Genomic DNA, 22,692 nt, shown 5'->3' with positions numbered 1-22,692 from the left:
AAGAATAGGTTACACTTCTCAACACAAAGTCCTGAATGGCTTAGACAGAACAGTCAGCAAATTTAATTTGGAAGAAGAAGGAGGTGTTTGGGTAGCACATTTAGACTCCTATCTCCATTATCTGTTGATTCTATAAGCTAACTCTGGTGCTTCTTAATTCAAACACCTTCTCAACCGCCTCCAGCTGCTGACTGACCATCGAAAAAACTTCTCTGATCAACAAGAATCGAATTTAGGACCCCGCGCATCGAGAACATAACTGTTGGCCATTCAACCAAGGTGGAGCCCCTAAATAGTTTTACGTGGGCTCTAACGTCATGAATCTTATTCCTATTATTATTACTAATTATTCGCACAAGCTTTCGGGTCATCTGCGAATTGCCTGTTCGCTAGAAACGTCAGGTAGGAGGCGGCGCAGTAGCAAAACCTATTAGCTAGACTAAACTATTGGGACTTAGCGTGACTGTCAGACTGAATTTCGCGTTTATAATAAGGACTAAAGTGTCTAAATATTTTATCGTAGATGTTTATGCATCCCGTATTAGCGCTACTCACAGATTAATATGTTTTTGCATTATAAATAGAATTATGTATTATTATTGCAAATTTTAGTAATTAAAACATTTGTATTATATTTCATTTACAGCCTCAATCTTAAGCAAATCCAAATATTTCTTTAGTTTTTAGGGAAAACATTTTTTTTAAAAATCTTTAACACCCAACGCATAAGAACTGAAATTGCAAGGGGGCTGAATTTTTCAGCGGAAATCAAATCTAACTTCATTGTTTTTTCCATGAACCAAGCAGCTGATCAATTTATTACTCGTAAGCAACAAAACTGTGACGAAATAAAAGTCAAGAAATATGTACTACAAGGTGATTAAAGCAGAACAGAATTGACATGAAAGCACCATCTTAATTACAAAAGCCGCTTAGCTTGACCAGAGTTTGAACAGAAGAATCGTTGTTCCAAAAGTTAAGCCTTCTGTTGAAATGTTTTCAGCACATCGTCTCTCATGAAAGATGTTCGAGCTACCCGGATTCCGCTGAAATATCATAATTTATAATTTTTAATAGCTGACCAATTACGTGTACTCCACATTATTTGATCAGTACTTAAAATTCTCTAATTCCTATAACCAATAGAATTTCATCCACTTCAAAGTAATCATTTTTAGTATATGGGTAAATTCATGCTAAACTAGGCACGGAGGTAAATTGTACTTTATTTTAATAGGAAATGACGTTGCTGGGAATCAAACCAGGATCAGTAGCACGAAGACGAATCAGAGGCAGCGGCAATTGGTTAGAATAACGCGATGGAGAGAGACGTCCTGTCCGCTCTCTCTGTGCGGTGATTCAGAATGTGATGCGGGACTCCCGAACCCAAGTCTCCGCCAGAAAAAAAAATGAGAAGAAAAAAAGGAGATACATCGTTGAGCGCATGTACGCACCGTCAGAGAGAGAGAGAGAGAGAGAGACTCACAAACACTTTGTGTCCCCGCTCTGCAGCCGAAACTAGACGAATATATCCGAAAAGAACCGAAATACTGTCAGCTTGTGCATTTTGGCCTTACTTATATGTGGATTGACTGTGTTGATGCTGCATTCGGGTCGGAGATTTTAACTTCTGTTGAAGGGAGTTCTCGGGAGCAATAGGAAAGTAAAGACATACGTCCACGCAACACGATTTTCGAATTTCAAGAACTATCACAGATTGTGTTTATATTCTAAAAAATACATACATAATCCTAAAAATATATATTTAAAAACAATTAACTGTTACAAATGATTGATTAATTAACAAAAGTGTGAACTGAAATTACTTTTCTTTTTAAAAAATAATTATAAACAGTATTAATCGTGAATTTTGTAGTGCTCGTTTAGTGCGATCATTAAAATATATATCTAGATACACACACAAGTGGTGACAGTATTATTATTGTTATTATTATTACTAATTGTGAACAATAAGAAAATGCATTGCGGTTCGGTTTGCCTCGTTGTGCTATTGGGTGTTGTTTGTTTGACTGGACTGGGTCATGAGGTCACTGGGAAAGTTCTCCAGCAACAGACAAACGAACCATGTAAACCAGACAAACTGACCGTATACAAAGTGGTTCTTCATACGTTTTGGAGCAGAGATAAGTTTCCAAAACATTACCCGGATTGGCGACCTCCAGCACAATGGTCCAAATTAGTCGGTAAGTACACTATTTTTCTCTTTCTTCTGTCATTCGTTAATTATGGCTTCTTTCTGTTTTTATAATCTTTCTTCCGGCTTTCGTTCTTCAATGGTTCATTCATTCATTCATTCATTTAAACCACTCGCTTCTCTGAGTAGTGAAAGTTGTTTGCAAAACCAGCGCTTTGCCTCAATCCATTCATGGAATTCAGCGTGTTTCTTTTTTTGTTGTTGCTCTCGTAAAAGTGCTCAAACGTACAGGTTTATATTACTGAGTAGATGTCTTGACTACGCGACATGTTCATTAATTTGTTTCCCGCCATTCTCGTGTTGTTGTTATTATTACATATTATTGCGTAAACAATTTGTCTAAATAAGTATTTTGCAAATTTTCTCTTTCTTCAATATAATACGTAAACAAAGAGTGTACACAGACAGAACTCGTCAAAACATCAAATGTAAATTGGAAGTTCTAATAAGTCTCATAATGATAAGCCTTTCCAAAGTGGCGTAAAATTATCTTATTTATTTATTTTTTTGACATTTTAAGTGTTATTCAATGAAATCTTTATAGTTTAACGTCCCATGCTTACCTCTTGTGTTAATAGACGACAGGAAGAGTTTAATAGTTATACAAGTGAATGCTAATGAAAGAAGTGGAATAAGGAAAAGAAACGGAAAGAACTCCTTCATGGCTAAGCGGTTAACGTACGCGCCTTTGGCGTGGGAGACCCGGGTTCGATTCACAGCGGGAGCTGATGTGGTTTGGATTCCACGTTTATCAGTAGGTCCCGTATCATATAGCCTCGCTTGCTGAAAGGAACGTTAAACTCAAAATCAACTCAAGAAACGGAAGAACTCCCGAAAAAAAAATGTTAATGAAAATGATATTTCAGTGTCAGGTGATCTAGGATCGAACATTTGACCTGTCGCAAACAAATTTGAGTGCTCTGGTATCACTCCTTTTTAAATTCAATTTTCGTACTTTGATTATATAATATACTTATGTCAAATTGCATTGAATTACATATGTCCAGGAGAAATGCATAATTGATACATGCACTAAAATATCGTAAAAAAAGGAAATTATGTTTACAAACTGCATCAAACTTTGAGGTGATATATACTTAATAAAAATGCAATCAACGACATGATTTCTGATTGCAACATAGCTGAGTCCCAGTAATAAACATCTGGGAGAAGGTAGAACCGTGGCTCAGTGGTAGAGTGTTCATTTCATTTGCTAGGATTCACTGGTTCGATCCCGCGAGTTTTGTGATTGATAAACATTATGTTCGTGGGCTTTAGTAGGCTCTCCCATTTCCTCCGTCATTTTCATTCCACCAATTATTTCGTATCATAATAATTCACTTTGATTGATGGGGGCACGGTGGTTCAGTGGTAGAACGCTTAACTCTGGTTCGATGCTTTTGTGATGGACCACATTGTGTTTATGAGTTTCCTCATGATATTCCCGTTTCTTTTTTAAATTCTCATTCCACTAATTCTTCCATCACCATTCACTTGCTTTAATCATCGTTTCTCTTAGCGTAAATGTGGAATATTCTATTGAAAGATTTCATTTCATTTTTTCACTTCCATTCACCATTTCCCCTAAAGGCCAGAAACGTGTCATGTTAAACTAGAAATTTCAATCCATTTCATTTTGGCGTTCAATACGGAAGGCTCCTGACCTCTGTTCTTATGAAAGTCCATGTCGTTCGGGTCCACCACGTCTTTCATATACTCTGTACAAGAAGTAGATGTTAATCTTCAAATAAACAAAATAAGTAGATTAATTTGTTTCTGTTTCGAATGACGTAATAGAGCATATATTGTTGTTTTGTGAGAAATATGTTTTTTTTTTTTAAAAAAAAAAAAAGAAGTGCTTAACGATATATATCTAAAATGACGTGCATACATAGTTTATAAAGCTATTTTTTTTACTTTTGTAAACAAAATAATTAAACAATTTTGCCTTGAAACTCAAATTTGAGAACTTAATCATGCTTTTAAAATAATAAACCAACATATTAATCTTGTTACTAAAAGTGACAGTGCTTTGCATTAGAATGCCAGCTTGAAGTTTAGATTACACAGACTATCTTTAAGCTAAATAAATTTGCAGCCAGAATACAGTCACAAGTACTTCTTCGTATAAGCTTACTTGTTAGACGAGAAACATACTAAATATTTTAAATTCAATTAGATATAATAATTACTATCGAAGATGAAAACATGGAATTAATGCCGCAATTACAGTAGAATAAGAACGTGTCGTGCAAACCTTACGTAGTAAAATGTCCACCATTAAAATCATCTTGAAACAAACACAAAATCATGATATTTAAAGATGATTCTCTACTAACCGCCTTAATAATAAGTAAGTTTACCCAGAGTTTTAGTAAATATAGCAGCTAGTAGTCTCGGTTATAACTACGAAATTTAATTTATCACACACACCTCAGTAGTTCACTTCTAACATTGATATACTTATTCGCTATTGCTAGATAAGTTTCTATCATTCATACTGCAATATGACTTATCGATTGGCATTTGAGATCAGCAGCTTGGGGGCCTTGAGTTCGATTCTACGTTACACTATGACGGTTCGTATACTCTCTTAGGTTATTATCTGGCTTTTTTCTGATTTGTTACTTTATAATTTACTTCAGGAAGATTGATTTACTTGTAGAATACATCAGGTAAAAAATTTAGGCTACATAGGTAGGATAAAGAAATAATAATTAAAGGAAAAGGTAAGATGATATTGTAATTTATTGAAATTTTAAAGTAATATTTAATTAATAAATCATTTTATTTTTTAATTTAACTAATTTTTGGAAAAATGGCGTTACCTAATAAACTTTAATAAGTTCAAGTTTTGTTTGGTGTACGCCACTCTATACTTTCAGTACTTCATATAATTCTGCAGCACTTTTAACTTTTCTGTTAGTTCACACGACAGAAGAGAGCTGGACGCAGACGACATATCTGCTACACATATATCCAACGTTTCTGCTGTGATTTAAAGTAAAGAAATAAAATAAATTATAGCTTTTTTTAAAATTAATGAAATCTAATAAACAATTGATGGATACAATGCACTTATTTTTCGTGAATGTGAATTCTCGATTTGGACATATTATTCATCAACGTCAGAACCAAAAGTATTAGGGATTTAATTATAAGAATAATCTAGATTATTCTGTTAAGTTCTCACTATTCTTTATGGACACAGTGGCTCACGTGAAATGAAAAAAAAAAAAACTTTTTAAGTTTTAAGTGTCACGATTACGCCTTGTAGGCTGAAAGAGGCTGGGTGATTAATGAAACTGAATTATTGTGAAAAGGTTTTGATGGAATTATAATATAGAAGGAAACGGGAGAATCCTCAGGAAAACTGTGGACATAATGTTATCCACAACAAACTCACATGGAGTGGGAACGAACCAGGGCTTCCTCGCATTAGGGATGAGCGCTCTTTCACTAGGCTTCCGTCACACTTCCAATGACCCATGTGAATTTTAAAGAAGCACAAAGAAAATGGTCAAGAGATTTCATGTTTCTAATACCACTTATGACAAAACTTCTGAAATGGGAATGAATATTTTCTAAATCCTGAGAAAGTAAGAACAGATGGATGCATTGGTGTAACAAATTGTTCTATATAATATATTGGCGTGATGTTATTACAAACATTAAGTTCACTTCTCACTGCTCTGTTATTTGTCTGTTGAAGTTTAGCGATCATTTTTAGTACTGGGGCTATATGAGATGTGAACCTACAGTTTAAAGTCGAATCATACCACCATAATGAGTTCAATTGTCTCAAGGCTCTTTTAACGGGAATCGAACCTAGGAACCCGTGAACTAAAGGCGTGCTAGCCACTAGATTAGCAGGGAGAGTTTGTCACTGGTCTAGTGGTTAGCTTTAGGGGGCACTTAATACCCGAGCTGCTGGCTTCAATTTACTTCGAATGCATTACAATGGTTTATATCACACTTTAAACTGTAGGTCTTGTCCTACACAGCCTCGTTGCTTATAAAGTACGTAAATATAATAAAAATCAAACAATCCAGGTACTATTACGTTCCTTATTACATTATTGCTAGGTTTGATATGTTGCTGTAAGACAGGGCACAAATAATCATTACCATTATAATTATTGGCAATTTAACATAGTGATGTAATTAAGTTCCCTTGCAGGTATAAGATAACTATCCTGTTTCGAGGCGGGTTACTTAGGTTGAAATATTATGTGATACTGATATGCTACCAAACAGTAGGTCAATCTTTCATAAAAATCGTTGCAAATAAGGAAAGAAAACAAGAAAGTTTCGTTTCACAGTATGAATCTACAGTAGATTTGAAACTATGTGAATTCAATATTCAAACTTGAAGTAGTACATCTATAACTATTGGCTGTAATAAATGGATACGATCAAAGATAGAACCTGTTCATAAGATAATGAATCCATATCGAAAAGCTATTACTCGCTATGCCTTACTATTTTTGTTCTATAACGATAACAGTTGAAATCGAAAATAGTTAATTTGATCCACTTCCTGATTGAATACCTGGTTAACGGAGGAAATAGAACCTTCTCTTAGGAAAGTGAATCGATTGCAAAAGAAAAAACTGCACTTCGATATTTTGTACCGTTTTTGTCCTTCGGAAATCAGTATCGAAATCGGAAGTAGTAGTAAATTTCAACCACTTTTGGTTTTGGTAGAGTATTGTGATGGTATGTTCTCATAAGACCGTGAATCTTTTGTAGAAAACCGCTTGACGCTACCTAATATTATTTTTGTTCTAAGGCAATACATGTTTAAATAGGAAATTAGTAATTTGAACCCTTTCCGGTTTGAGTAGAGTGTTGACAGAGAAGATGGCATCTGTTCTTGAGCACTACATCAATAGGAGAAAACTACATCTTGGTATCTCTTACCGTTTTTCATTCTATGAAAATCAATATTGAAACCGGAGATAATAGTAAATTTCAACCACTTTCGATTTTGATAGAGCATTGTCGGTTGTAACGATATGCTCTTTTGAGACACTGAATCGATTACAGAAAACCACTTGCTAATAGATAATTGATAATAGATAATTGTGAAACTGAGAATGGTTAATTTGAACCACTTCTGGTTTGAATAGATAGTTAATGAAGAAGATAGAAACTATTCTTGGAGCGCTAAACTGATTGCAGAAAACAGTATCTCGATATCTCTAATCACTCTTGTCTTGTGGATGTCAGTATTGAAACCGGAAGAAATAATAAATTGAAACCACTTCCGGTTTTGTTAGAGTATTCGAGATAGTCATTGTATGAGTTAAGACGCTGAATCGTTTGCAAGAAACCGTTTCTCGCTATCTTGTGCCATTTTCATTCTATGAAACCGGAAGTGACTCAATTGCACCACTTCCGATTTGAGTAGTGTTCTAATCGAGATGGAATCTATCCTTTGGACGTTGAATTGATTACAGAAAACCGCATCTCGATATCTCTTACCGTGTTTGCTCTGATACTTGTCGACAAACGTATGGATAGACAAAGCCGTTCGATAAGACTTCCGACACTTATGTATAGCATAGCTGCGAATTCTAAAAGGACTTGTTAACGAGTTACTCCTGAGAATAATGTGATTATTGTCGAGATATTAACCGAATAGTTATGTAATCAACCGTAAAACTGGATTGCATAAATTTTCTACATTGTGTATATTAGCAGCGGGTTTAAGTACGTATCATAATAACACAGATAGTAGGCACAATAACGGGAAACGATAGGCTTGCCACTGCTAAACATTGGATTTACGTTGTAATTGGTAGTTCTGCCGAGGATTTGAAAACCATCTCAATTGGCCAATAAAACTCCCACGAAAAAGCAACATTGCGATTAGGTTGAAAGTGATGGATAAATAACGGCGAACTGTTGATTGGCCAACATGTTTTAAAGTAGTTGGGCCAACGTAGTTTTCAACTTCATTTATCCAATCATTAATTATCAACCATGTCGGCTATTAGACAATGTCGAGCCTAGCAAATGTGCTGCTAGGGTATCTTCTAGCGTAATTTTTAAAAAGTTTGGTTTGCTAAAAAGTCCTTTACATATTTATTATGTCTTTGTGTCTGTTCGAGAGACAAAATCTGAAGAACTAATTTATGAATCACCATCAATTTTGGCCATTATATAGAGGACCAAAACCCAGAAATTGAGTTCATTGAGTAAGGTAATCTATCCAGTTGAGCACAAGGTATCCTTAAAAAAATCAGTTCCCTGTATATTCTAGGGAACTCCGAAATTCATTCTACCATGGAAGCAACCCACATATCAATAGGATATTGTTGGTTGCACAATGCACAGATGTTGCTAAGGATTATTTCTCAAGGAATAAATAGTATGACGCAATCAACCTCCTTCAGGTGGTATATACATGCTGTGACACTAGTCCTTGTGAATTAGAGCAGATTCACTAATCTGGGAAACATTCACTCGTCCAATGATAAACTGTGCTCATCCACGTCTGCAAAGATTGCACTAGGAAACGTCGGATTATTGGACGGACGGAGTAGCTCACAGCCTCATTAACTAGAGTGTACTGTAGTACAAGTGCACTTAGAATATCGTATGTCTTAATGAATGTTGTCTGCACTATTGAATATGTTGTTTATGAATACTCCAATCACATCGAGATGTACGTTTTCCAAGTGCTTCCGCTGAAGCCTAAACATTGCTTGATTAGTGAACTCTGAATTTCCAGTTAACTCTCAAAGTGAGAGTAAATTAATTTAGTGATTGTTCCAGTGTACAAATATTAAGTTCGATCATTTCTGTGATCATTCTGAACACACATACACACACAACAATAACAATAATAGTACCGAATGTATTGTCAATGTGTTCGCTTGATGTGATGGATAAACCATATCGTGGCACGTATTTACTAAACAAAGCAGTCACTCGAATGTAGATGATGTGAATGTTTGTGTTAGTGAAGCATTTACTATAGATAGATAGATAGGGAGAGGGAGAGAGACTAATGTCAATTTCATTGATTGTTTCCTGCCAATGAGAATACAGAACTTGAAGCAAACACAATTTTGATTGTTCCTCCTCGTTGGACAGTTAGTCTGTTGTCTATATATAGATATATGTATGGGACAAAGGTCTCTAGTAGTAACATGTTTGCCCGAAGCGGGTCGGTTCCTCGAGAGTTGGTAACGAGAGAGTGAGCAAGGGAGTAACTGTCAGATGTGATAAATCACTGTATTTGTCCATTCATGTAATCGTTCGATGTTTGATTTACGTTATGTGACAAGTCCTCGAAGTATTGGCTGATACTGCAGCCAGACAGACAGAGAGAGAGAGAGAGTAAACTGTCTGACGTCCAAAAATTTTTAGTGTTTTAAGTTAATTAGAGAAGGCACGGTGGATTAGTGTTTGCGCGCTCACTTCTGTTACGAGTGATCCCTAGTTCGATTCCCAGATCATGTTAAGTTCGGAGCCCAAGTACCAAAATTGTGAGCCCAACATTGCTTTGTGGTTGGCAGGAAACATGTGAAAAACAACTTTTTTCACATGTTTCATTTGAACCCAACACATTTTTGGTGAACAACAACTTTTGGACACAAGTATTTTATGGTAGCCAAAACCATTGATTTCAACCAAAGAATTTTCACTTTTAATTTAACAACATATTATCAATAACAATAAATTATGGTTAATAATTTCGTTGAATTGAACCAACCAATATTCACAGTATGATCAACGTTTATTTTCAGTGGTTAAGCTGAAAATGGTTGTCATTTTGGTTGATTTTCCGATGCACGTTGGTTGATTGAAAACTACTTCGGCAAAGTGAACATCATCACCGTTGAAAAATGGTAATCACAACTACAAATCAATTGTTGACCAACATTCATTTGAGTACTTGGAAGTGGACAACACTGTAACTCTGAGTTTTCTCATTACCTTCTACATTCTTATTTCACAAATTATTTTATATAATGATTCACATTCATTGATCAACGGTCTCCTTTAGCCTACTGGGCATAATTTTGGGATGGAAAACTGAAAGATTTCTCTTGCGGATGATGTTATGCATCTCTTGTCGGACTAAGATAATAGGAACAGTTCATTCCAAGATGCTGATTACTATGATGCTTTAGTTATACGGATGTTTCTGACAATTCTCTTCAATGATCGACGATATTTTTTTTTATCTAAGCTGGGTTTCCGTCCATTATTCTTTTTATCCTCTGATACATGAGATCTTGTTATGATTTCTTTATGCCATCATCACCTCGGGGGCTGTTGTTCTCGGTATACCTAATACACTGGTTGTTTTACATGCACTTATTCCAACTAATCGTGCACCCCTACTTTCTTTGAAAATTAGAGACGATTGACATATTGCGCACATGAATCTGTATTACATTGCTTTGTGTACTACATTCTCTACCGAACACAAGACAACAAAAGTGCACGAATATCCAGTTTATGAACGTATTACATGTTCCATTTTAGGAGCAAAGTTGCCAGTTTGCTTTCACATGGTGATAGAAGAGATATCTTAATATTTGTAAATTGTAGACTATTCTAAATAAATTTAGTATCTCTTCACAAAGATGTGAATAAGAACCTATTTCTTCATTAGGATTGAATGACAATTTTCTCAAAAATATGTGTCAAGACGAAATACTCTTAGAAAGGTGCCGCTATACCGTATTATTCTGTTACACCATAAAAAATTTAAAAAGAAAAAAGAAACGTGTCCTTCAATTGTGAAAAAATAAGACAAAATTAAGAAAGTGTGTTTGTATTTAAACAACTACTATATAATATTTTTTTCAATTTGAATCAAACTTAAACAATACCAGATTTAGAAAATTAGTAATGCTTTTCGTACTTCAATCGATTTTTTTTTGAAAAATCAAGTGGTTTGCGTTACACCAACTGAATTTAGTTTAGTTTAATGTAGAAAAGTAGGCTCTCTTGATAGTCTGAATCGAAACAGTATATATGTTGGTTAGCATTAATAGGTTTTGTTGATATACGTATATACATATCATGTAGAAGATGCTCGGAAACAACAACAAAAAGGTTTGAAAATAAATCATCCTACGAAGACATACAAAAAATTATAGACCAACGTAAGTGCACAAATACCTCATGTTGATAACCTCATTTCGATGTTATAATTCGCCGAAAATTGATCATAACGGTATAAAATAGATTATAACTCGAGAACTACATGTTGAATAAAGGTCGGGTAATAAAATCAGTAGTTATTTTATGTCTAGATTCTATTAAACATAGTATTTATTTTATACCCAGAATCCATTAATTTGTCAGTGAATGTGGAATGTGTCAGTCTTTAGTTCCTGATCTATCGCTTTTCGTTTCTAGAAGACCTCACAAATCCTCTATTGTGATATACTAATGACATTTTAAGTAATTATTTAAATAGTTTGGTGTTTTTTTTTTGAAGTACCTATCATTACACATAAAGTTACACTTCATAGTTTTATTTTTGATAAATATTTAGAATATATGTAACTGAGACAATTGAAGAAAAATATGAAACATAAATCCTAATATTGAAAGAAAATTAATTAAAAATTACTAAACCGAAAAGTATACAAGTTTGATTAATTAATGATTATAACAACAAAACGAGAACCCAGTAACCTAACACATAATTAAATATTAAAATGTTTAATGCATATACAACTATTTTTGAAATGAAAGACAATTCCTTGAGCATAATGTAAGAAATTTCATACATTCTCTATTGAGGAATTGACAAACATTTATCTACATGTGTATGCCTTAGACAATAGACTATAAATGGTAAGGTTTTAACTTCCCTTCAATATCTTGGTGAAGAACCAAGAAGATCCACACTTGGAGAGTAAACAATGAATATCCATTGTGTAGAGCTTCTTGTCTACACATTCTACACAATTGAGTCTAAATACTAAGAACTTGCTAAGAACAAGTTTCAGCTTAATGTTTCCAGGAACCAATACCAAGTAAAGTTAGACTATCAACTTGCCGAACTCCCCAACAGTGCCGGGAGATATTGTAAGGCAGTCTTACCTATCTATCATCTAACTATTAGTTAAATTTCTCTTACCTACTTTTGCACAGAAATCTTAACGGAAGTTACGTAGGTTAAAATAACCTTTAGAACATTTACATTCTTTTTGGAAAGTTCTGAATTCTCCAAGCCCAAGGGCAGCATACAATTTTTCAGTTTTTCATCTTGTATAGATTTTTTTATAAAATTTGAGTAAAATGTAACAACTTTTTTTGACCCTTTATTACAATAAACATCACAATCTGTTTCAAGGCTAACCGGCATCGCCCCCTGTTCGACATTTATTGGCATATTAATGAAATTTAACTACGAAATAGAAACAATGTTCTTTCACCTTATTTTCACCCGACATTTTATTCTGGAGTTATGATCCTTCATTTTATCGTTCTCACCAACGTTCAGCGGGATAGCACCGAAATGATGCATTTGTGCACCCATGTTAGTCCACAATTTTTTTTCTTGTTCTCGTGTCAGAAATAATTTCCCGAAGCGTTTTGGTGTCCAAGTGAGAGTTGTCTAAAATATTATTTTCATTATTATAACTATTCAATTAGCCTTGTAGTGTTGAACTCTTTTGGTTCCTGAATTCGTTTTGTCTATACAGGGTAAGCCAAAATGATGGACCAGATTTCAGAAATTTATTCTGTGAAATCTCATAAAACCTATGTTATTGTGAAGCATGTGCTAAGAAAGGTAAACTGTCAAATTTTCTTTAAGGTTAGTTTAAAGGGACAAGTTTTGCCGATAGATGTCACTACAGTCTTCGTATCTCTCTCGTGTATTTTTTTACCTTTCACGAAAATTCACGATTTCTCTTACAAATTTCAACCTAGAGATTTCAAATTCTTAGAGAAGGAACGTGATAACCTATCGAAGACAACAATCCGTGCCGATTTTTTTATATAGAATTTTCTTCATTTGTTGGAATGGCTTAATTGTTGAAAGGGATATCCAAACCTTTAACAATATAACTCTTTCAACAATGAAGAAAATTCTAAATAAGAAATCGGCACGGATTGTTGCCTTAGGTATTTTATGAACTTCCTTCTTCTCCAAAAATTTGAATTTCCTAGGTTGAAATTTGTAAAAGAAATTGTAAATTTTCGTGAAACGTAAAAAAAAATGCATGAGAGAGACAGGAAGACTGTAGTGACATCTATTGGCAAAACTTGTCCCTTTACACCAACTTTAAAAGTGTTCTATTCGAGCACTTCGGGTAACATGACACACATCAAGCCAATAGTCTATCACCTGTCAAACCATTTGTAGCACATTGTGGTTAACATCGACAATTTATTTCATGTTCGCTGATGACTCTTAACGGTAGAAAGTGGAAACTAAGCTTTGAAAGTTAAGCTCTCCAAGCGCATGTCTCATAATAACATATGTTTGTTAGATTACACAGAATAAATTTCTGAAATCGGATCCATCATTTTGACTTGCCCTGTATTGTCTGACTATAAGTGGTGCTAATATTATGAAAACTTTCCGTTTAACTTCCTTATCACGAAACTTGTCAGAAAACTTGAATGAACTTCTGGAGTTAAACTCCTGGTATTAACTATGAAATTCTATTTTTAGTGAACGGTAAAACTGACTTCATAAGACAAAGGCCTCAAATGTTGATCTTAAAAATCGATAAATTACTATTCCGATTAAGTGGCTTATTTACTAGTATAACGGTGTGGTACACGTAATTAACGGAAGGTCTAAGAAATATACTGGATTGCTTTTGATTCTCTCTTTACTGAGAGAAACATACTAAACATGTCGCTTAATAATATGCTTGTTCTTATCTGTCAAGAGTAAGCTAAGAATGTATTAATCTCCATGCCTGCTACTTTCGGAGAAGCAATTCAAAACTTTTCGTGCAACTGTCTTTCTCTAGAACTTACCTCTGTAATTAACACGATTTATCCGTTCTCTTTTCCCACATAAACGTGTAGGAAACATACTTTTGGTAAGACAAGTTTCAGGAAGTAAACCCCTTTCCGGAAAGTGTAACATAAATCTCAATCTTTAATATGTTTCATTTAAAGGAACAAATAGGTACTTATCTGAAAAATATTATTCTACAACATTCTTTATACGTAAATATTGCACGAGAACATAAAAATACTTGCCATGTATAAATTATGATATGAAAACAAAGAATATGTACAGTCTGCAGCAAAAAACCTGCAACATGAGCATGAAAATTTATTGTGGCTACGTCTAACAGCCCAGGAAATCAACATAACATCTAAGTGGCACGAATCACGCCAGAAGAAACATCGGCGTCCTCCCTTGCACACTTATTTTAAAGCAAAAAACTTCGTCATTTTTCCAATAAACTTACATGCTCATGTTGCAGGATTTTTGCTGCGGACTGTACATAAGTAGAAAGAAGATTGAGCAATGAATGAAACTATTTGAGTAACGATAAAAAAGTAAATTCTATAACACAAAACGGAATGCGAAGAAAACGTATTTTCATTATATATATATATATATATATATATATATATATATATATATATATATATATAGAGAGAGAGAGAGAGAGAGAGAGAGAGAGAGAGAGAGAGAGGACCATTTATCTTCATATGCCTTTGTAACTTTCTTTTAAACTAATAAACAGAAAACGCTGAAAGGTTGTACCATGCAAATATCGACAGAGAACATTGTTTGTCATACATCGTGATACCATAATGTTAACAGTGTTGCCAACCCAACATAAAGTACTACTTTTTCAAATGGCAGTACGACAGGTTATTAGATATTTAAAATTCACATGTTAAAAGTACAATTAATCAATGTTGCACACTAAGGACGCTACAGTATCAAAAACAGCCAAATTGTCGTGGTCTCTATAGCAGTAATAATGCATAAGAGGAAGACGAGACAATGCACATCCAAAGTATTTTAGTATCTAATATTATGATCACGATATGTCAAATTTCGAATGAATATGAATAAAGGTAAAAGGTATTTATTTTTTTTCAAAATCATTTATATCGAAAACCTGTTTAGATAGGCTAAGTACCTCACCCAACTGCATAGATTGTTTTCAATATATGTTTAAAATCAGAATGAGGTCTACAACAACTTGATATCTCAAGCAGTTCTGGAGATATCATAAAAACTGTTAAGGTTTGTAACACTGCTTATAACTACGTAATTCAAAGAACTTACTGTAATTACACCTACCGAAAAATATTGTTATAATATCGTAGAAGCAAAGCAAATCAAAAATTGGTTTAAGAAGTTCTCACAAATACACCATTTTAAGCAATATATCAAATTTTACAACTTTTTTTCATATCTCTCAAATGGATTAAGATGCCAAATTGCTGTAAACGGCATTGTGATCTTTGTTGAGAAACCATGTACGTAATTTGGTGTGATACTAGTCTAAACACTTTTTTCTAAGCAAATTTCATTGAGCGAAGTCAAATTTTGAATTCCTTGTAACTTTGTTTTTACTTGCTCAAAATACATCATAGTATTCGACCATAGTATTACCATAGTATTCAATATTAAGGTACTTCGAATGTGCATTACTCCATCCATCTGACTTGCATTATTACTGTTATAGAACCCTCCAAAATGTAGTTGTTTTTCGATGCTTGTGATACTGTAGCTTCGTTAGTTTACAACACTGGATAATAAGTGTGGTATTGTATGTTTTTCTTTTACATGTAAAATTGAAATATGTAATAACCTAACGAAGTGCTATTTGAAAAAATACAATTTTATGTAGGGTTGACAATACTGTTAATCTTGTGGTATTGCAAAGTACGACAAACAATGTTCCTCTGTCGATATTTGTATGGTACAAATTTTCAGCGCTTTTTGTAGATTCCTTTAAAAGTTACAAGGGTATATCAAAATAATTGATCTACATATAATACTTGCATATATATTAAACTTAACTTATTCTTAACCCTATAATACCCCGCGTTACATATATGTAACATTGGGATTTTACTTCTTTATATTGATACAATGGTGTTTTGCTGCTAATACCCACTGTGACACATCCGTAACAGTACGCTCAACACCACTTAGTGGATTATTGCTGAACTTTTTGTCATTTGGTCCTCCCACAAGTACTTGAAAACATATTTTTTTGCCTCTATGATATCACACTCTGGGTATTATAGGGTTAAAGTTTATTAAATTATTTTTAAGTTTAAAATATTAAACAAATATGACTTTTTCATCTAGAGACGGAAATATTATATGTATACTTTTGATTTGCTTATTTTATGTAATTAAACATCTGCTGCGTAGAATTTGTATGTCTACATCTGCATATGTCAAACATAATCAATCATACTTTTTCAATGACCGTGTAAATGTCTAGATTTTATTTTCTACTGACAGTAGAGCAGAAAATAGTTTGCTGACCGTTTCACTCATTATATATACATATAGATACAATCATACATGTTCTCTTGTGTCCCTTTCTCTCCCTCACTAACCCATCCCACCTATGCGAGTCCCGTAGGCCCTGGGAACAAGTGGCAATGATTAACCGAATCAATCCACTGCACCGTGTCGTTCGTATGCACACCTATCTACCTACCTTGGTACATATATATATATATATATGTGTGTGTGTGTGTGTGTGTGTGTGTGTGTGTGTGTAAAATGAATGTGCGTGCACATCTTTATGTACATTGACCATATATACATGTACTGTGTAAGATCAATTGCTGTTTAATTCACAATGCTTCCGTTGTTACTGTGTAATTGAGAAAAAGTAAACACTTTGTTGCTGTACGGCAAATGTGGTATATCTCTGAGAATAAGGCTGTTGTAGCCATGTAAACTATACTATATGGTTATTCAGAAATTATAGAATAACATTCTAAATTATAATATCAGGAATTTTATAGTAATAATAGTATTACTCCTGATTATTACAAGAAATATCAGTTAGGCAGATTTATTCTGAGAATTAAGTTCACTCTAAAAGCTTTAATAAATGAAACAGTGATGCATCTGATAATCGTGAACGAATATTTTTACTGTTAAATTTACTAAAAAATTACATCTTTTGTATCTTCGAGGTACTATCCAAAATTTTCGATAATTTTCTCGTAAATATCACAAAACTTACTGTAAAATATAAATTCTATTGCCACCACAGGCTTACAATGCAACAATTCCAGCGAATTTTTCTATTGTCGAAAATGCTGCTGGTAGTCCGCTAACTGACACTGGCGCAAATCCAGAGGGATGAGGGGGACATGTCCCTGCAATCTTGGAATTGGGGGAGACTGTCCCCCCCCCCAATAATCCGATTTGAAATGTGGGTTTTGGAGAGAAATGTGATGATTTGTGTCCGATTGGCACAAAGGAAAGTGAGATGAAATTGATGTCCCCTCAGAATAAGCCTCAAATCTGTCCGCCTCCCAATGTTGAAGACGATTCTGCTCCCGCCATAAATCGAACCCGGGTCTCCCGCGTAGTCTATTGATTAATATGTATATCAAACTCAAGTAGAGCCTTTATATTTTAAGTGTGGCCCTGCTGTCAATATGTGTTTACCCGTATCTCCCTCGCAGGAGGATAGACAAGTTGCTGTGGCCGGCTATCCTTCAATAGTTGGATGAGGACAGGATTACCACATTGAATTATTTCATGAGCTTCGCTGTGCACTGTATTGGTAGTCATTCTAAGTAGTTTACAATCTTCACTCGCCAAAATCAAACGACTGAATGACAAATTGACAACACAGACCAGGTTATTCACTTCTTTTCCCAAAGGAAAGAGAAGATTTCCTCCGTAAGAGAGCGGCGGGGGCAAGGGCGCCCATCAGGGGGAAAAGGTGGGGCGCTCGCTCCCCTAAGAGGAAATTTTGTACTTGGGGATATCGAAAACCCAGTAGAATTTTTACATTAGTTACAGCAAAATTTGAAATTATGTTTGAAACGTCGCTTATACTTGCCCCCCTTGGAAACCACAACATGGGCGATCTTGGGCGGGGGTGGAACCGAAGTATGTTTCACATATTTTCTGACGGCACACTTCAAATAGAAACGCTTTAGGCAGTTGCTTCACCTGTCCTGGAGAAATTTCTTCCCAAAATTCATCGTTAAAATTGTTAGTGTTTCCAGCGTGAAAACATCTCCAGCAGTTTTATTTGGGATTAATAAATACGATTATAAATATAATGAAACAAAGTACTGTTAAATGGTACTTATGGAATAGGTAGAATGTAGAATGAAGAAGGTGTTTGATAATTGGAACGAAGAAAACTTTGACAATTTTGGAAGATTGGAGGACAAGCAAGTAGAACAAATGTTTAATTCCTAGATGGTATTAGTGAAGATCTGAAATACAAATGGCGAAATAAATGTAAAGATACCAATGGCAAATAAGTATATTAGGGATGAGAAAAACACACATTTGCTGGCCACTGCATGAGGAATTATGACAAAAGAAAATTCATTAAATGTTTCATGTGATGTGTTTTAATGTACTGGAACAGAAAGAACGATGAAGAAATCTGGAAACATTAGAAAAACGCTGAAATTTTGAAGAAGAAAAATTAACTGGTTTCGATGAAAACTGAATGAGGAAGTATTAGCAAAAACTTTATGAGAGAAGAATAGAACTAGCGTTAGTTGAAGAGAAAATTGATTATTATACTTCAGTTTAAAAGGAATATTAACAATGTGTTACAAAGTGTGGGAGAATTACGAGATCTATTTCCGTTATTATTTACTTATTTTTTTTTAAATTTAAGAGGAGTACTCCATAGATAAGTTTCCTTATGTTGGTATTATCCTTGTAATCATTCTAGGCTGTCTGCATTTTGTATAAGGGTAAGTACATACGAGTATGTTGTCTACTTTCTATCTAGGTACATAGTCACATTGGCATTAAGGCACTTGTCATACCCCTGGACTATCTTGAAGAATGCCTCATGTTCTTTGAACCTCATGTTTTGAATAACTGCATAGTAGTTCTCCTCTTCGTTGCTTGTAAAAGATTACCGCCTAATCATTTTTTCACGGGAATGAACAAGAACCGTACTACTATAAAAGGGATATTCAATGCGTTCGTAATCAAGGATATGCATTTTTCAGAGTTCCGACTGTATGAGATCTGGCGTTATCATAAAGGGGAAGGATAACAGATGCGAGCATGACAGGTCGTTTTCGCTTAGTTGTAATCTTTAAAGGCTTTAGAGTCTCACAGTATCGGTGTGTGTTGACGGTTCCTTCTACAAGAAACTCCGATAGAAGAGTATCACTCCTGTCCCAGAAGACAACGCGGAACACTTTATCTGTAGACGGAATCAATTTGAGTTTATTGCATACTGGTGAGCCGAAATGCTTCCGCTCCATTGAAGCTAATTTCAACTCTAGTGTACTGTAATGGATAAAACTCTCGTTTTCTGTAATACTTTGGCCTGCTATCCCCTCCCCTCCTCATAACTCAGCAGATTATGTAAGGATATGGTCATCCTCGTTGACTTGGAATAAGTAGTAAGACACTCATCGCACCGAAAATTTTTGATATTGTAGAACATCATAAATGATAACATGTGCTTGTGCATGTCCATTGGTGAGCTCTCCGTAAACTTTATCGACGGTTAACCTCCTAGTCGCTTGAATAAACTCATTCGCCCGTTCACGTTCTCCAACTGCTGGATGTCGTTAAGCGTCTTGCGCAATTTTTGAATATGACACTTATGCTTTTATCTATAAACTGCCTGTACTACCTCCTAACATGACTTGGGAACCATAAACATGTACGAATTGTTTGTAGACTTCTGAACATTGTGCTCCACTGTCCACTCGTACCGCACCACTGTCCGCATCCCCTTTCCTGTCGAGGATTGCAACACACCATTATTATGTACGAACCAGCTTTTCCCTGCAGACGCTATTTCCTCAAACCATTGTGCCATCACCACTTGGCAAAAAATAGCTAATGGGGAAGGATGTTTCTATTATACGATAACGTTAAGAATATCGAATCTCTATCCAGTGCGGAACAAAGCTTCCCGGACTGTCCCTCGTACATTTTTAATAACCAGCTAAATTTGTCTCTATAGGTCCTGTGTTGGATAGCTTTTTAATGGATGAGAAACACCAAAGACACAAATAAATGTCTCTAGGTACAGCATAGAGCAGCGACTTAGTTCGAGAAACATCAAAAATAAACAGAAAGGAGTGGAAGCAGTAAACTGATCTGCATTGCTAATGCTAATAACATAAAACGGGTGTCATATTACGTAAAAATCGGTAAGCATCGAAGCTTGGTCAGCAACTTCTGTGCCCGTGTTGCATATCTATTTAGCACTAATATTAACTTGAATTTTAATGAATAGAAATTGCATTATACACATGTTGCCTTTGAAATTACCGGTAACTGCACTTTTCTTTTAACAAAAATACGCATATAGCACAAACGGCGGCGTGCATACAAAAAGTTTGTTTGTTGAAACCTTTGAAAAAATAACAGAAATACTGCAGACAGACACCTGATTCACACGGTGTTGGGATAATAAAATAACACAAAAGAAATAACAAAACAACAAAAGGTGAAAATGCAAGGTGTTAATTGGCCGCAAGAAGAGAGGAAAAGATAGAAATGGAAAAGGTGAAAAAAAAAAGAAACAAAGTTGTTTACCTTTGGTTTTTGCCGCATCATTCTAGCCTCAGGCAGCAGCATGTCTTGCCTTCTGATCGCCGAAAAAGGGAGAAAAGTTATTCATCAAATTCTATAGGCTTATACAGACTCCACTACGGAAACTTCCGCAAAAAAAGAAAAAAACCTCAACCACATGCAAGGAAGAACGTACATGATGTCATCACGATCATAAAAATGTTCAATGAGTAAAATGAAATAAGCATACTCACATAAAATTAATAGGCTTGTATGGAATTATTAATAGTTTTTATACAAACTCACGATTACATCATCAATAATTCTCTCAACTTTTACTGTAGATCGTGAAGCTCTAGTGGGTCCTGAGGAAATGTAAAGTTGTCACATAGGGTAAGGAGTCTAAGCATGAGCGTCCACAGAGGGGGGCGAGAGGGGGCAATTGCCCCTCCTTGGATTTTCGAAAATGTTAACATTTATAGGCTGTTCTAATTACAAAAATTTGAGTTTAATTGCTGTCAGGAGTCGATTACTGTTGCTTGTATTTTTAAAGTTTTTTTTTTTAAATATTTGTTATTGGTGTAGTGTTCAGAATGGATAAAAGACTTTTATTTTAAGAGGCAAAGGATATAAGACGTTTTTTTAAAAGAGGAAATTCTCATCCTTTCAGACATCAGTGGATAAAGGATTATGGGTCCTAGTTATCATACTACTCAGTGCTTAAGGGACCTGTGCGTCCCACGTGTGTTTTACTTAAATGTGTGTTTTGCCCTCCCTTGGAAAAAATCCTGCGGGCGCCCATGAGTCTAAGAAACTCACAAAGTACAGCAAAACCGCTCCGTTGCATGCAAGTTTATGCTTAACACAAATTAAATTACAAGCAAGTTTTTTCCGTATATGTTCGATTATACTTTATTGTCTTGGCTTCATTTTTTTTTTATTATTTGCTAATTAAATAAATAAATAAAATAAATTCGAAATTAAGTGAAGTACGGTTTCTAAACATTACATACATACAGAAATGAATATTTTTAAAATTCAAGAGACCTTAAACTCACTACACTGGAGAAATTAGAAAAATAGCAACCTCGAAATGTTCTTTCAGGTGAATGTAAAGATATAAATTACGTCCCATATGACATAATGACAGTGTTGCAGGTTTCCAATTACAGTAAAAGAAAATGTTTCAATAGACTCTAAAATTTGATTCTCGCTAATCTCTAAGAACATACTTTTGGAAAAGAACACGTTCCATGATTCATTATGGCAAAACAATGTTTTTTTAAATTACCTTTTTTTTTCTTTATTATTTTTGTGTGTGTTTATTTTAGTATGTGCGTCACGAGGAATGTGAGCCCCTTAAGTGCTAGCAACCCAAATAACACCTGAGTACATTGAGTAGTCTATGTTAGGCAGTGGGGTATACGTAGGTATTTTACGAATTCCCATCTATATTATTTTTTAAAAGCTGAGCATATACTGAAATTAAGTTTATGAAGTAGTCACTCATACGCTTATAGCGTAGGACACGCTTATCTTGTTGGGATCAAGTATATTTTGACCCTTCGAAAAGATTTTCACTATTTTTTCTTTCATTTTAGCTCTTTTGAAAGACACTATATATATACATATATATATATATATATATACATATGTTACATACTTTATACCAACCTTTTCTTTTCATGCTTAATACTCAGCCGATGTTGTGGGGAAGGAACAACAGGTAGCTTCTTCGGTCTGAAATTGGGCGCCGAATAATTCTATTAAAACCAGTAGCGGGAAT

The 22,692-nt window shown here is 34.6% G+C and overlaps 1 protein-coding gene across 1 annotated transcript in view; it reads left to right on the top strand.

Annotated features, from left to right (window-relative positions):
* Positions 1-1,595: 1,595 nt before the first annotated feature.
* mspo (M-spondin) overlaps positions 1,596-22,692 on the top strand; it is a 488,714-nt gene continuing 467,617 nt past the window's right edge. The window contains exon 1 of the mRNA XM_081763166.1: positions 1,596-2,204. Within this exon, the coding sequence (XP_081619292.1) occupies positions 1,979-2,204 (226 nt within the window). The 5' untranslated portion in view covers positions 1,596-1,978. The remainder of the gene's footprint in view (positions 2,205-22,692) is intronic.

Source organism: Thermobia domestica, chromosome 1, assembly GCF_964235325.1.
Source record: "Thermobia domestica chromosome 1, izTheDome1.hap1.1, whole genome shotgun sequence".
In the NCBI taxonomy this organism is placed as follows: Eukaryota; Metazoa; Arthropoda; class Insecta; order Zygentoma; family Lepismatidae; genus Thermobia; species Thermobia domestica.
The sequence above is the reverse complement of the archived record's forward strand: the minus strand, read 5'-3'. Positions and strand labels throughout refer to the sequence as shown.